This window comes from Pseudorasbora parva, chromosome 18, assembly GCF_024679245.1.
Source record: "Pseudorasbora parva isolate DD20220531a chromosome 18, ASM2467924v1, whole genome shotgun sequence".
NCBI lineage: Eukaryota > Metazoa > Chordata > Actinopteri > Cypriniformes > Gobionidae > Pseudorasbora > Pseudorasbora parva.
The window spans coordinates 6488290-6503152 of record NC_090189.1 but is presented as its reverse complement, the minus strand read 5'-3'; the positions used below and the strand labels follow the sequence as shown (position 1 = coordinate 6503152).

The following is a 14863-nucleotide window of genomic DNA, read 5'->3' as shown; positions in this document are numbered from 1 at the left end:
AATACGCTGTGGAGCAGTAGACCAATAAAAGAGAAATCTTACTTGGCTCGGCTTTTCTGAGGCATAACAGTCATATACCATCTGACTGCAAGTCACCATATGGTCATCATATTCTGGCTCTGCTTTGACCATACTCCTGCTAATTAAGAAATTATTAAATAAGTAGTATCCTGCTAACACTACTTCCATCAAACAGCATTTCAGAACAAACCATTACTGTCCAAAAGGCACTACCGTATTTTCCGGACTATAAGTCGCTCCGGAGTATGAGTCGCATCAGTCAAAAAATGCGTCATGAAGAGGAAAAAAACATATATAAGTCACACTGGACTATAAGTCGCATTAGGGCAGAGCGGGAGCCGCGCGCACATGCGAGCACCTGCTCGCGTGCACTCGCTCGTGCCCGCTTCACTGCATAACCGACCAGAAGAAAGAAAGTTTGAAGTGAGAAACTTGTAAGGGACTGGCGAAAAGCAGAGGTTACTTTAACTGTAATGAAGAAAACAAAGAAAGCTACTTGCGGACTGTAAGCAAGATGGCCAGCCCAGAGCTGAAAGGAACGAGTCCACAGATGCTCGTGAATCATTCTCCGCTGCATATTTTACTACATGCAGTTTGTAATTTGCAGAATAAGATTTTCTTTATGGGGGCATTTTGTTTGTGTTCAGTCTTTCTAAGTTGTTGTCTTTAAGTTAATATTTCAGTTTTTTTTTCCTGGGGTAGGCTACAGGAGCAGCATAGAGCGCCCTCTCGCGGCTATATGTTTATTCTTGTCAGTCAGTATGAATTAAATTTGATATATAAGTCGCACCTGACTATAAGTCGCAGGACCAGCCAAACTATGAAAAAAAGTGCGACTTATAGTCCGGAAAATACGGTACTTTAAAGAGTTTTAAAAAAGTACCGTTTTAAATTAGTATTGAGAACAGTTTATAAATGGTATCTGTTAATGTGGCCCGTTTATGTCTCGCATTTGGCAGCAGCTAAAGATCTCATTTTGAAATCCTGGGGCAATGCATATGGAAGAGAATTAATGCTACAGTGATATGGAATCATTACACTTTTACATTTAACAAATTATATCTTAAAGAACTATGGGAATAGCTACAGTGAATAGTAATTTTTCAAATGTCACATCACTATCCATTAAAAAAAAACCAAATTTACAGGGAGTTAATTCTCAAAGAAAGAAAAAAACAGGCCAATTAATTTTATGCTCTACACCTGGCAAAATGCATATTAAGCATACCAATTGACATAATTGGGATCACATTTCTATCAAAGTATGTGCATAAATCTTTCCAGAACTTTGGAAATGCAATTTTTCAGCAATCTTTAATAGATTTGGGAGGCATGAACTAAATTGGAGTTAAAGTTTTAAATAAGTGACAACCAATAGTAATGGAGTTACAAACCATTTAACTTTAAAGGCCGTTCCAAAAATAAGTTATATTTAAATGGTGTGAATATTTAATTTGTGGAGAAGTATGGATAGAGTGAAGAGAAGTAAACAGAGAGGAATACAATGAAAGATGTGAACAGTTGATCCATAATGTGAACAAATGCAAGGAGTGTATTGAATTTAAAATTGATCCTATGAAACGACTGCATGAATTCTTACCCCATGGTTTTTTGCTGGATGCTTCTTATTTCCACATCATAGCTGGCTGCTCCAGTGATGGTCTGGAAAGCCATACTAGGGTCAACCTGACCCCAGATCTTAGAACCGAGTCGATCCAGGATTACCATAAAACAGTGGAGGGCTGGCCAGAATGGGTCAGAAGATGGGTTATCCTCTGAAAAATAAATTAACTTTTTAAGTGGATTTTATTACCAGCCACATCGATTGTATCCAATTACATTAAAAACAGAAGAAAATAAAAATCACAAATTCATGACATACCATTTTTCAGCCTATCCATTGTGTTGAGTATACAAAGCGGGATGTTAAACTGTCCCATGAACAGAGAGTCCATTGCCTCAGCGCTGAGCTGCGTTAGCAACATACAGATGCCTATAGGGCACAAATATAGGGACTTCAAAAAGGTGATATTACAATCACCATAACATGAGCAATTAAAACCATTTGCCTGTTCCAGGTCAACCTGATACAATTTCCTATTCAAAAGTACAACGTTGCCACACTTATTTTACAGTAGGTAAACAGTAGGCACCAGAGAAATCCATCAAGGCCCCTGAATTTTCAATCCTTATTATTTTCTCCTACATATCCAGTTCCCATACTAACTGCAGGATGGTAAAATTTGTCAAGAGCAGAGGAACAAAAACTTGTAGACTACCCAAAATGTCTAAAAATCAAACAAGTTTAGTGTCAGAAGTAAGAAAGAAAAGGATTTGTAGAAAACCAACAAACGGACCTAGCCAGTAATTCTTCTTATTTTGCGAATCATAGAGGTGTGATGGCAGCATTGGTATTGTGCCCCCTGCGTAAGACCCAGGATCTATGTCTGGAACATCCAAAGATATTCCAAGCTCAATGACATAAAACATGCAAAAGAAAATCTCTTGAAGGTCATAGTAAGCGTCCCGGTCCACACTCTTCATGGTCTTGGCAGCATCGATTGCCCAACGCCGCACCTGAAATGGAAAAGTGGAGTAAAAACAGCGTGTAAAAAGAGGTAAAGTCGATTCGCTTATTTGGCTTTGACCGAATTACCTGTTCATTTGGATGAACAAGCAGCAGATATGTTCCTTGATACTTCTCAAACACAGTTAAAGACTTATTCATTTCCTGCAACTTACATAGGGCCTTTACCACCATATCACCTGCAGAGAAAGAACAGAATGTCAAAAAGAAGCAAACATTTCTTACACAACAGTTTAGACATTTTTTAATTTTAATCTAATTGATCGATGGACCATATGATGACATTTCCACAGTTATTAAAGTGTCCAATTATACTTTGAGTATTATCTTCTATGCAGTGTGTAATACGGCTATTTGTTAATGCAAAGTATTGAAGCTTAAAGTGCACAACAAATGAGGTTGCGATCTAAAAGAATCGATTCTTAACTGCCGGCAGCAATTCCAGTCTCATTTTTTACATACCTACTTAAATGTAACAAATTTGCATATTGCCAGCCTATGGTTTTGATTGGCCGCTTGTGAAGAACGTCTACTTTGCCCTGCCCTCAAACACTATAGTTGTAGGTGATACTGAAAGAGTTTGGTTTGTGCGAGACGTGTCGAGATGATTCCATTTTCAGTACTACAAATTCAATTTGCATGCACTTCCAAAAGGATGAGGACTGAAGAATTTTCAGGAGCCGAAATTCAGATATGGTAATAGGCAGTTAGTTTCCAACACGCATTGTAATCAGAAGACCAAATCAACAGACTGGGCCATCTGACCAATCAGAGCAGAGTAGACTCAGAAAAAGGTGGGGCTTAGGGAGACTGAATCTTCAAATTAACCATGTGCAATGCATATTACGAGAAACTGTTTCTGATCTTAGATGCAAGATAAAATATATATATATTTTTAAAAACGGCATAATCGGGCACTAACATTAAGGTTCAGACATTCATGACGTTATATTACATTTAAATGTATATTTCTACCATTCTACCTTGGGTTATATTAACTTTTAATTAAATGACAACTTTCATCGCTGCTGTGTGGGTGTTTCTAATATAATAGCTCTGGGAGTGATGGAAATTTTTACATATTTCTCTCTTCTGACTACTGTAATCTCTCACCCTCTTAAAAAAATATATATATTTTGGAAAAATCATAGAAACCCTATTGTGGATTTTCTTTTGCTATTGGAGCAAACAGAAACAAAAATATTTGTTGCATTTTCCGTTTATCACAGGTTTACAGAACTATGATGAACAGTTTGTGTTTGTACAGCTAAAATAACTGGAAGCAGATGAGACCGGAAGCCTCGACACAATCAAGTTACAATGCTGAATAAGGCTGTTTGGGCAGCTACGCGTGGGTTGTTGTTGTTTTTTCTCCCATGGCTTTTATACTTTCGATCATGAAATAGCCAGTTTAATAAAGGCTTTTTATAATTCCCTAAAGAAGAAAATTCTCTTGGATTTCCTCCTACTAAATTCTACTGAGTTCCCAACCCCAAAGAGCACCTTCAAATAATCCTTTTCTAACTCCTTGAGCACCCAGGACACTTTTTTTCCTTCACGTTACAATGCTGTTGCCCACTTTCACGTTAATAATGATGTGAATAATCATCAAATAGCCATATCATAAGAGAGACCATCTCCGTTGGATGTTTGTAATCACCCTGTCAGAGTCACACAAACATTTTTTCAGTCCTTATTTTTAACCCCCACACAGAGTGAGGTTGCTTAAGGAACATGACTTACACAGATTACGGTAGCAAAGCAGGTACGGATACTTCAGAACTTCAAACAGAGGGCACCGGAGACGGTCATGAAACTCTGCAGGCGAGATCATGGACACAGGCTTCTCGCGATCATCTTCAATGATAAAGATATCATCCTCTTCCAGCTCCATTTTCAGAATTTCTTCCAACACACAGAGGAGTCGAACTTTTTCCATTTCCCACAAATGCTGTAAAAGATTGAGAATTAGCATCTCATGCACGGTGAAACGGTACAACATGGCACTAGCAACAGTTTTCAATTAAACCCTCAGGGACTGCATGAATATACCTTGTATAAAGTATACCTTGTATAAAGTATACCTTGAAAAATTTCCACGTTTCTTTTGGATAAAATCATCTGCTAAATACAGAAAATGTATTGTTTGTAAGGTTTGGGATTTCTAAGGGTTGAACGGATCATAGTTGATCAATATAGACTAGACCCCAGTCCCACAGTTGTGCATGCGTTTCCTGTGTTAATTGCAAAGTTTAACCATCACAGAGCATAAGTTTACCACTTTGAACACGTTGCCTCGTTATTTTACACAATAAAGAGATTAGGCCATTCAAGTGCAAGAGGAAGCAAAAGAGAACTTAATTACAGTACACAGCCACATGTGAGGGGTGCACGCATACAAGCTGGGTTTCCATCCAAATGTGAAGCAAACCTTTTCACAGTTTTTCATACAGAGTAACAGCTGAGCTCAGTATTAAATCCATATAGTGTGCCTCCTGAACACTTTCCATATATGGCACACGTCACACTGTAACATTGCGTAATATTTTTTTACCCTTTTTGTAATGTTTTAGCCTGGTCACCATTCACTGCCATTATATGGAGGACTGTGTCTGGGATGGGTTTTTTTTTAATTTTGGATATATATTCATATTGCTTTCGGAGGTCAGAAAAAGATAGGACATTAGAACAACAGCAGGGTGAGAAAAAGTTAACCAGTGTCATTTCAGGGTGAAACACTTTTTCAAAAAAAAAAAATAAATAAATAAATACATAGGTGCTTGGCTAATTTTCACAAATGTTTGTCCCCCTCTCTTTTTTGGCACTTCGGCAATTCCATTTTACAATTATTTCATTACCTTAGTGGCTAGTTCTTTCCAAACGTTGCACACTACTAACATGAAAAAGTATGACAAAAGGTTGATCATTTTATTTTATACTTTGTTAATGAATCGATCTCTTTCTTGAGGGTATTTGGCCTATTCTCTCAACTTGAATGTTCTTAAACTTGTATTTAATCTCAAGAAAAACTGTTTAACAGAGGCCTCAAGTTTCACAGAGGCTATAGTATAATTTTATTAGAGAAATGGTTGTTTGTAGAATAGCCTGGAAGAACAAAACCAGGGAAATGCAAGCCTGTAGGCTTCTGTATGCCTCAATTAGGCCTTGTCCACAGGCCTAGTTTTGTTTGAATGAAAATGCACCTTTTCCCCTCTGTTTTGTCCACACGGAGACCTTGTTTTTGTCCAGAGAAAACCAGGCTTTTTTTAAAACGCTCTCCCAAATGGATTTTAGTGTGGTCTGAAAATGGAGGCATTTGAAAACGATGACGCATGTTTACACATTGTACTTATAGATGTTTATGGCACAATACTGGGTATTCACATTCATACTGTTGCTAAAGATATGTTACTTAGTACAGTCCTGCAAAGACAATTTACTTGCAATTGCCGTCCTGAGGGAACACATGGGTTATGGAGTGCAACCAGAAAGCATCAGTGAATTGTGAGGCCTTTTGCTGAATACAATGATCCTGCCCAAAAAATGGCACAAGTACTTGATTGTGTCTTTTCCATCTGTATCTCAGTGAGCTTTTGAGCATGCACAGTAAGGTGATTTAAGCTTTTTCCAATGTTTCAGTACTTGGAAAACACCTTTTTCAAATGCATCCTGATGTACGTAGATGTAGCATTAGGCCACTATAGCCATTCCTGAAGCTGTGAATGTAACTTGGCAACAAAATTGCCATTCAGTGAATCGAAGATAAAATTAAAATGGAGTCTGACAGCAAGTTGCTGCATTTGGAGTCTTTTCATATACAATACATTTCCTGAGCCTCAGGGTTTATTGCGTTGTCTGCGCACACTCTCTCGTTATCTTGCTTACAAAGGTGGATGACTGCTGTTTGGGAACACAGTTGTAGTCATACAAGACAAGTTCTAGGACGTAATTATAACAAGCAACTTTTAAAAAAAACAGACTTTGGCTATAGCATTTCAGATGCTGTGCAATGAGACCGGTCCACTGGTTAGTCCAGTTTTACCATCCCATCACACAGTCACATTCATTTTGTTGCACGTCAAGGATTATTCGGTAAATGGTGTTTCCATTGTAGTTCATTTGTTATCTTATTAGATAAAATAAAAATCAGACAATAAATTGCATGAATTAAACCGCACATTTTTTTTTTGTATCAGTAGAACCTGGTAGTATATTCAAATGATCGTGCGTTCCTCGTACATTTATGACGTACTACATAAATGACCCAATTTAAATACTCATTCATCTTCCCAGCTGTGAAGTATTTAAGGCGCTTCCATTAAGCATTTAAGTGAAGTCCCACAATTGGAGGATGGAAACACGGCCTATGACACACACTGAATGGAATGTACCAGTCAAAGAAATCACCAGAGATAATTTGTAGCAAGAGTTTGAAGAGGAGACAGAAGAAAAGGGAGGAGAATACCGCATATGAACCATATACAAGAGAAAGCTGCATCGTTTCGGTCTTGTCTCGATTTCATGTTACTCGTTTTTTCAATACAGCAACATTCTTGGATGAACAAATGTTGATCAGCCGATTACCTTCCTTGGGGGGGAAAGATATATTTTTTTAAGTGCCTCTCAATTCAAAATGCTTGTAGCGTCCGATGAGCATATCTGGTAGCGCATGGATTTTTAACAGCTTCTTCTACCAGATTTTAGCTTTTGGCATAAATCTAACCTTATACAACAAGCTGCCAAAACAAGGAAGACACCATTTAAAAGGTCTAATAAGATTGTCAATCCATGAGCACTATTCTTTGGTTAAACTGACGTGTCATTTGCTCAGAGACTAAAGGCTACATTTTCTGCCCAGTCTTCTTTGAATTTCAGTCTACATCATTGTCTTTCATTATAGTGGATCAGAATAATCCATCGGGTTCATGATCAGACGTACGGCTACATCAGTGTCCTTATTTGCACATACCTTTGTTTTGAAGACGACGTGAAACTTTGTGTGATAGTGTGTCCTGGATCATGTTTAGAGCACTGAAGTATATCATATGTCCATAATTTGGTCTGTATTTGATCCACGTGGTGGTGAGAGTTGTTCTACAGAAACAGCTCTGGAGTGCACGGCACGCCATGTGTTTGAATTCTCGCTGTAATGCGATCTTACAGCGCAATGATTGGGCTAAAAGAGTTGTCCCTCATGAATAAATGCAGAGGACTGGCTGACAAGGAACGGTGCCCACAGCCAATCACACACTCTGAAGGCACACATCTCACATTGCGTCGACTTCTGCTTTTCAAACCGGATTAACAAAATTGCTAAAAAAAATAACCAATTTCATGAGTGCTTTTAGTGTTTTCAGTGATGTGCAGTCTGTACTTATCTGTTCACATAAAAAAAAAAAAATGTTTTGGGGGAATGCTTGGGCCACCTCCTCCCACAGACTCTTGGTAGAAGACTTGGATATATTGCTTTCTCAGGTTTCAAGTTAATCTAGAAATTGTGTGAAAAAAAAAAGTGAATAATGCTTTCTCAAGGTCAGTAGGGCAGGAAAAAAAAAATTCTAGGGAGTCTGATAAAAGTTCTCCAAATAAAATAAAAAAAGACGTTTCAGGTGGGCATATTATAAAATATTGAGGAAAGTTCTTAAAGGGATACTTCACCGCTTTTTCATATTAAACGATGTTATTCTTATAACCAAGACGAGTTGATACATTCCTCTCTCATCGGAGTGTGCGCTCTTAATCTCTCTGACGTGCGGTGACGATCTGATAGCGTTTAGCTTAGCCCACTAAGCCCAGTTCATTCACTATGGTACCAAACAGAGACCAAGTCAGAAGCGACCAAACACCTCCACGTATTTAAATACAGTTACACGAATAGTTGAACAATCAAGTATTGTGATAAAATAAAACGTGGCGCTTTTCTAAGCAGATAAAAAAGGAGAACTATAATGTATGGTGGAATAGCACTTTTGAGAGTACTTCGACTCGGCGCAGTAAAAAGTCCCGGCTGAAAAATCCTCCCTCACTCTCATTTCTGTCAATGGGGGGAGGGTGAGATGTGCGGGAGGATGTTTCAGCCGGGACTTTTTACTGCGCCGATTCGAAGTACTCTCAGAAGTGCTATTCCACCATACATTATAGTTCTCCTTTGCAGTAGTACAATGACAAACCCACTTAAATAGGCGCTTTTACATTTTGCTTTGAAACTAAATTTTCTGCGATCATCTCAGTCAGGTCTTCGCTCATGATGAATGAGATCAGACTCCTGCTGCGACACTCATTCGGATCATCCTTTATTAAGCAGACAAGTTCAGTTTTTATTTGTATTGTCTGTTTTTGAACTGAACTAAATTTTATTGCTCTTAAAAAAAAAAACACTTTTTTTTTAAAGTGGCGGTACCACAGCGGGAAAGTGATGTTATGCCTGAACACTGACTATCGTAGCAAGCCTATAAATAAAAACAGGACAAGGTTGACTAGTGAAGTTTAGTTGACTAAATGCCAGAGAATTTTAGTCTCGTTTTCATCAATGAAAGCAGTCGCATTTGTCATGCTGCATTGATATTCCTGATTATTTGCTCAAAAAACAAGTCGTCATTTTACAAACATATTTTTACATTTTCACCTAGAAGCATAAACCAAAAGAATGTCGACCCATACACATGGTTTATTTTACCTTATCTAGTTTGATGATTTATTATAGCCTCACACAGGAGGTTACATATGTGCAGTTATTCAGTGCATTTTTAATCATCATTGAAGAGACATTTCTTTGTAAAATTAATAAATGGTTTATTTCCTTTGCAAAGGAGTCAGACTAGTCATACAGTCATCATTAAATGTCTGCCGAGTGCTTGCCCTGCAGACCAAGCTATCAATCCCTTCTTATACCTTTTCTGACAGGTCAGCACCGCTCCCTCTGCAGTTTTCCACATGTGGCAAACAACCCCATAGGTCCCACTTCGACACCCGGACCCTCAAACTTTAGATATACGATAACCTCTAGGGTAGGGTCATGGGACCCGCACAAATAACCCCACATGGTGTTTTACTTAGAGGCCTCCCACCATCTTGTCTTTTCCCTGCTGACTTAAAATATGCATGACATAATATTCTTTCACGCATAGATATGTGAACACAGAAATACACATGCATTATGCTTGGGAAAACCAGTGGTCGAGTGAGCAATGCTTGGATTTATTACAGTTTATCACAGAGAAGGTTTGATAGCACAAAAGTGCAGATTTAGTCGCACAAACAGCGCAAGTGACCAAATGACACTTGAGCTGCATTTCATTCAGATTTTTTGCTTACTTGTTTATTGGGGTTTTCAGATCATCCACACGTGAGAGAGAAAGAACTCACGTGCACAGTTGTTGAAGTAAAGACACTGGATTGAATAGATGTTCTTTTGACAGAAAAGCTCTGATTGGGGATTTTAATTATTGAAATTTGGCAACCGTAAACATGAACGCTAAAACGCTTTTTTTTTCCAGGAAAAATAAATAAATCTCATTTGTCTTTTTTAAACTACATTTTAGTCTCATTTCTTTTCATCAATGATTGTCTGTTGATGGTCACAGTTAAAGTTTAAGGACGTTTTGCTCTGAACCACCACCTCACCTCCCCTGGTAATTTCTGACCAAATGCAATCATGCCACCCAAACAGCATTTAACTGACGGTGTATAAAGACATGCAAGTACCCCTTCAGAAGTGGTTCTGTAGCACTGTTGCAGTCTAAATTTGGCATTATTTGCATACCTTGTGCAGTTCAGGGACCTTTTCTCTGGCTCGATGATACTCCACCACACACTCCAGACAGCAGTTGAGGTCGTCATTCAGAGAGTCCATCACCGCTGTAGGCAGCTGCCCTGAACTGTAGCGACGCAAGATACTGACTAGCGCCACATCTCCCTCCGCCTCCAGGGACTTGGTACACCACAGACACTTCTCCATGATGATCACCTGTGCATGCAGAGATACAGAAAGCTTAGTACAGCGTAGAAGTGTCTGGAAATCTTCTCTGCGTGACAAAACACTGGGATTTGGGGTCAAAAAGACTAAGTAGCAAAGTCAAGTTGGTTCATGGAGCAACTCCGAAGTCAATCACAGCACATCCTTTTATACAGTTTCATATACTACCACAATCTCATATATTATTTATAGTAATTCTCAGAAAGTCAGAATTACTATAAATAATAAATGAAAGTGTGGTAGTATATGAAACGTCAACTGCATGTTCGATGTAGGACTATTGTGAGTCATATACACCAATCAGGCATAATATTATCCCAAGATTGTAATGGTCCCCCTTTTGCTGCCAAAACAGCCCTGAGCCATTGAGATATGGACTCCACTTGACCCCTGAAGGCGTGCGGTGATTGGCAGCACCAATATATTAGCAGCAGATCCTTTAAGTCCTACAAGTTGCAAGGTAGTCTCCATGGATCAGACTTGTTTGTTCAGCACATCCAACAGATGCTCGATTGGATTGAGATCTGAGGAATTTGGAGGCCAAGTCAACACCTCAAACTCGTTGTTGTGCTCCTCAAACAATTCCTGAGCCATTTTTGTTTTGTGGTAGGCTGCATTATCCTGCTGAAAGAGCCACAGCTACCAGGGAATACCGTTTCAATGAAAGGGTGCACATGGTCTGACACAATGCTTAGGTACGTGTCAAAGTAACATCCACATGGATGGCAGGACCCAAGGTTTCCCAGCAGAACATTGCCCAAAGCATCACACTGCCTCCGCCGGCTCGCCTTCTTCCCATAGTGCATCCTGGTGCCATGTGTTCCCCAGGTAAGTAACAAGCACCAGGCCATCTTGTAAGACGACAGGAGGCATCAGATCAGGCCACATTCTTCCATTGCTCCGTGGTCCAGTTCTGATGCTCACAGCATGGGCACCCTGACTGGTCTGCAGCCCCATTCGCAACAAACTGCGGTGCTCTGTATTCTGTGTATTCTGACACCTTTCTATCAGAACCAGCATTAACTTCTTGAGCAATTTGAGCTCCAGTAGCTCGTCTGTTTGATCGGACCACACGTCGCTCCTCACGTGCATCAATAAGCCTTGGCCGCCCATGACCCTGCGGCCGGTTCACCACTGTTCCTTCCTTGGTGCACTTTTGATAAATAAAGAGTCGTATAGCCATCACAATTTGGCCCTTGTCAAACTCGCTCAAATCATTACGCTTGCCCATTTTTCCTGCTTTGAACACCAACTTCAAACCACAATGTTCACTTGCTGCCTAATATAAATCACACCCACTGACAGGTTCCGTGATTAGATAAGTGTTATTCGCTTCCTGTCATTATATATGCAGACTTTTCACCCATGACCAGGCGAACAAAGCTAGATCGCCCTTATAGTACATCCACAAAAAGATGGAGAAAATATGACTTTATGAACTTGTTTATTTAATGAGTACAATATAGTTTATATTCAACAAGAAAAATAATTAAATAAATAAATAAACCAGTTAATATAAACAAGTAATTTTTGCAGATGTGATATTTCCTTAACTCTGCGGTCAATTTCACCCATCACAATTTTACAAGTGACATCAATAAGCGGAGCCTATACCCCTCACAAATCACACGCTGCTCAAATGAGAGGCACTAAAATCTGCAGAGTTCTGCGGAAGACTGCACACACCGTTTCCATCTGGGCCTGCCCATGACATCCGATATGATTTCCATTAATCATTGCATATTCTTGCTTTGAAGAAAACCGACCAATTTAAAATATTTTAATAGCCTTTAAAAGCTCAGACATGTGCTCCACTCCCTGCACCGCTGATATATGTGCTACACAACACGCTTAATGCCATATTTAGCTAATGTAAAATGCAGAGGATCACTGGTTTCAGCCATTTATCACCCAGCCCTAAAACTTGCTCTAAGGTAAAGACTCAGTTCTCCAAAACCCCTTTAAATGCATCTTCTTAGCAATGGTGATCATTATAAAAGTTCTAAGTTCTTCATGCACTCTTGACCATGGACTTCAGTTATAGCTATGTTATACGGCGATATATTATATGGGCTACAACAGCAGAAGACCCCTCTGGGTACCACTCATCTCCACTACAAATAGGAAAAAGAGGCTACAATTAGCAAAAAATGTTGCCTGGTCTGATGAGTCTCGATTTCTGTTGAGACATTCAGATGGTAGAGTCAGAATTTGGCGTAAACAGAATGAGAACATGGATCCATCATGCCTTGTTACCACTGTGCAGGCTGGTGGTGGTGGTGTAATGGTGTGGGGGATGTTTTCTTGGCACACTTTAGGCCCCTTAGTGCCAATTGGGCATCGTTTAAATGCCACGGCCTACCTGAGCATTGTTTCTGACCATGTCCATCCCTTTATGACCACCATGTACCCATCCTCTGTTGACTACTTCCAACAGGATAATGCACCATGTCACAAAGCTCAAATCATTTCTAATTGGTTTCTTGAACATGACAATGAGTTCACTGAACTAAAATGGCCCCCCCAGTCACCAGATCTCAACCCAATAGAGCATCTTTGGGATGTGGTGGAACGGGAGCTTCATGCCCTGGATGTGCATCCCACAAATCTCCATCAACTGCAGGATGCTCTCCAATCAATATGGGCCAACATTTCTAAAGAATGCTTTCAGCACCTTGTTGAATCAATGCCACGTAGAATTAAGTCAGTTCTGAAGGCGAAAGGGGGTCAAACACAGTATTAGTGTGGTGTTCCTAATAATCCTTTAGGTGAGATGCACACACGGAACATCTGAACCAGTTAAATTATTTTCTTGAGAATGATAAACTTTCTGTAAAACCATTTAAACTTTTATTTATTTTAATTTTTGTGCAACAGTTTCATTTGTATTAATCCAAGAGCAGTGCTAAGAAAAACAGGACTCAAATCAAATGGTAAAAAATAATGATTTCAAAAGTATAAAAAAAGGGTGGCAGCGCAATGATAGCCTGGTGTGGTCAATAAAGTGTGAACAGACATAACATTCAACAGATCAGAAGAAAAATAAGCCCCCACACAGTGCAAAACGGTGTAATAAATATGAAATCAAGGTTAATACAATAGATGCTGCAGAACAGAGTGTATATTGTATGATGATATGAAGCATACAACAAACAAGGGTGTGTTAACTAGTTACTAAGCTGCATGTAAGTATTGTGCTCTATGCAAACCTGTAAATAATTGTGAAATAAGACCGTGGTCAAATCAGTAGATACAAAAAGGTCATTTGGTTGCCTCATTTGAATTTACCTAAAATAAAGCATGCAAATAAACAATATAAAAGAAACGAAACTTATCAGAGTCCCGTGGGTGTTTCCTGCTCTGACTTAACTTTCACAAAACAATCACAGAGTCAAGAGCCGAGTGCCTCAATGAGCAACAAAAGTCACAAACAAGATGATATTTGATTAGCACACATGCTAGTATCAGAAAAAAAAGTATAAACTGAAGTATTTCACATAAACACTCAAAGTTACACTAATAACCAAAAAAAGTTGCACACTTGCAGAACATTTACTTTTTAACTTAAAGCATGCGAGAGCCATAATAATGAGGTTTCCTGCAGGAGAAAGGGTCAACTTCAGATAATCTAACGTTACCATAAAACTCAAACGTAAACACAGCTTACCCACAAAGCTCCAAAGGAGGACACTTTGAGTGCTTCAGGGCTGCTTCATCTCTTCCACACACTGACACGCTGGTTGTGAATAACTGATGTCCACTCAATAGTGTTTTACATGGTCTCTATTTTACTCTCGATTTCGCTCTCCACTGAAAACCACACGCCTGCCGCCGAGTCGCGCTGCGGTGACGTAAGGAGTCGGACAGAGAGACCCATTGCGCCTGCGCAGAACTCCAACGCGCGCTTCGCGAATATAAATGCCAGCGTTATTGAAATGGCCTTCTGGACAATTAGTAAAACGCGAGATTATTAAAGCTATGCACAAGGAAGATAATTACGCAAAGATTATTCAAGGTGTAGGTTCGTTTTACATAATGATTTATATTATGAACTATATTTTTAAAAAAAATATTTGAGGAAAATAAATATAAAATATTTAAAAACATTTAACCGAAACTATAGTTTTGTAATTAATACATAACAAATAATTACAGCTGGTGAAAAAAATAAATAATTATTAAGTAAACCAGAAATGTACCTGTAATTTAATAATTTAAAAATAATATTGAAATTCTAATTTCAGAGTAAATAAAATATAGTTAATAAAGTTTAATGAGGT

At 38.9% G+C, this 14863-nt stretch overlaps 1 protein-coding gene across 4 annotated transcripts in view; it reads right to left on the bottom strand.

Annotated features, from left to right (window-relative positions):
• Positions 1-14450, bottom strand: part of setx (senataxin) — a 28781-nt gene extending 14331 nt beyond the window's left edge. For 2 of the 4 annotated variants that reach the window (XM_067422941.1, XM_067422944.1), the window contains exons 1-8: positions 14251-14450; positions 10371-10574; positions 4352-4559; positions 2678-2787; positions 2379-2598; positions 1904-2014; positions 1622-1796; positions 43-139 (exon numbers count right to left, since the gene is read on the bottom strand). In XM_067422941.1, the coding sequence (XP_067279042.1) occupies positions 43-139; positions 1622-1796; positions 1904-2014; positions 2379-2598; positions 2678-2787; positions 4352-4559; positions 10371-10565 (1116 nt within the window). In that variant the 5' untranslated portion in view covers positions 10566-10574; positions 14251-14450. The remainder of the gene's footprint in view (positions 1-42; positions 140-1621; positions 1797-1903; positions 2015-2378; positions 2599-2677; positions 2788-4351; positions 4560-10370; positions 10575-14250) is intronic. The other 2 variants (XM_067422942.1, XM_067422945.1) reach the window with 1 other exon arrangement.
• Between the last annotated feature and the right edge of the window lie 413 nt (positions 14451-14863).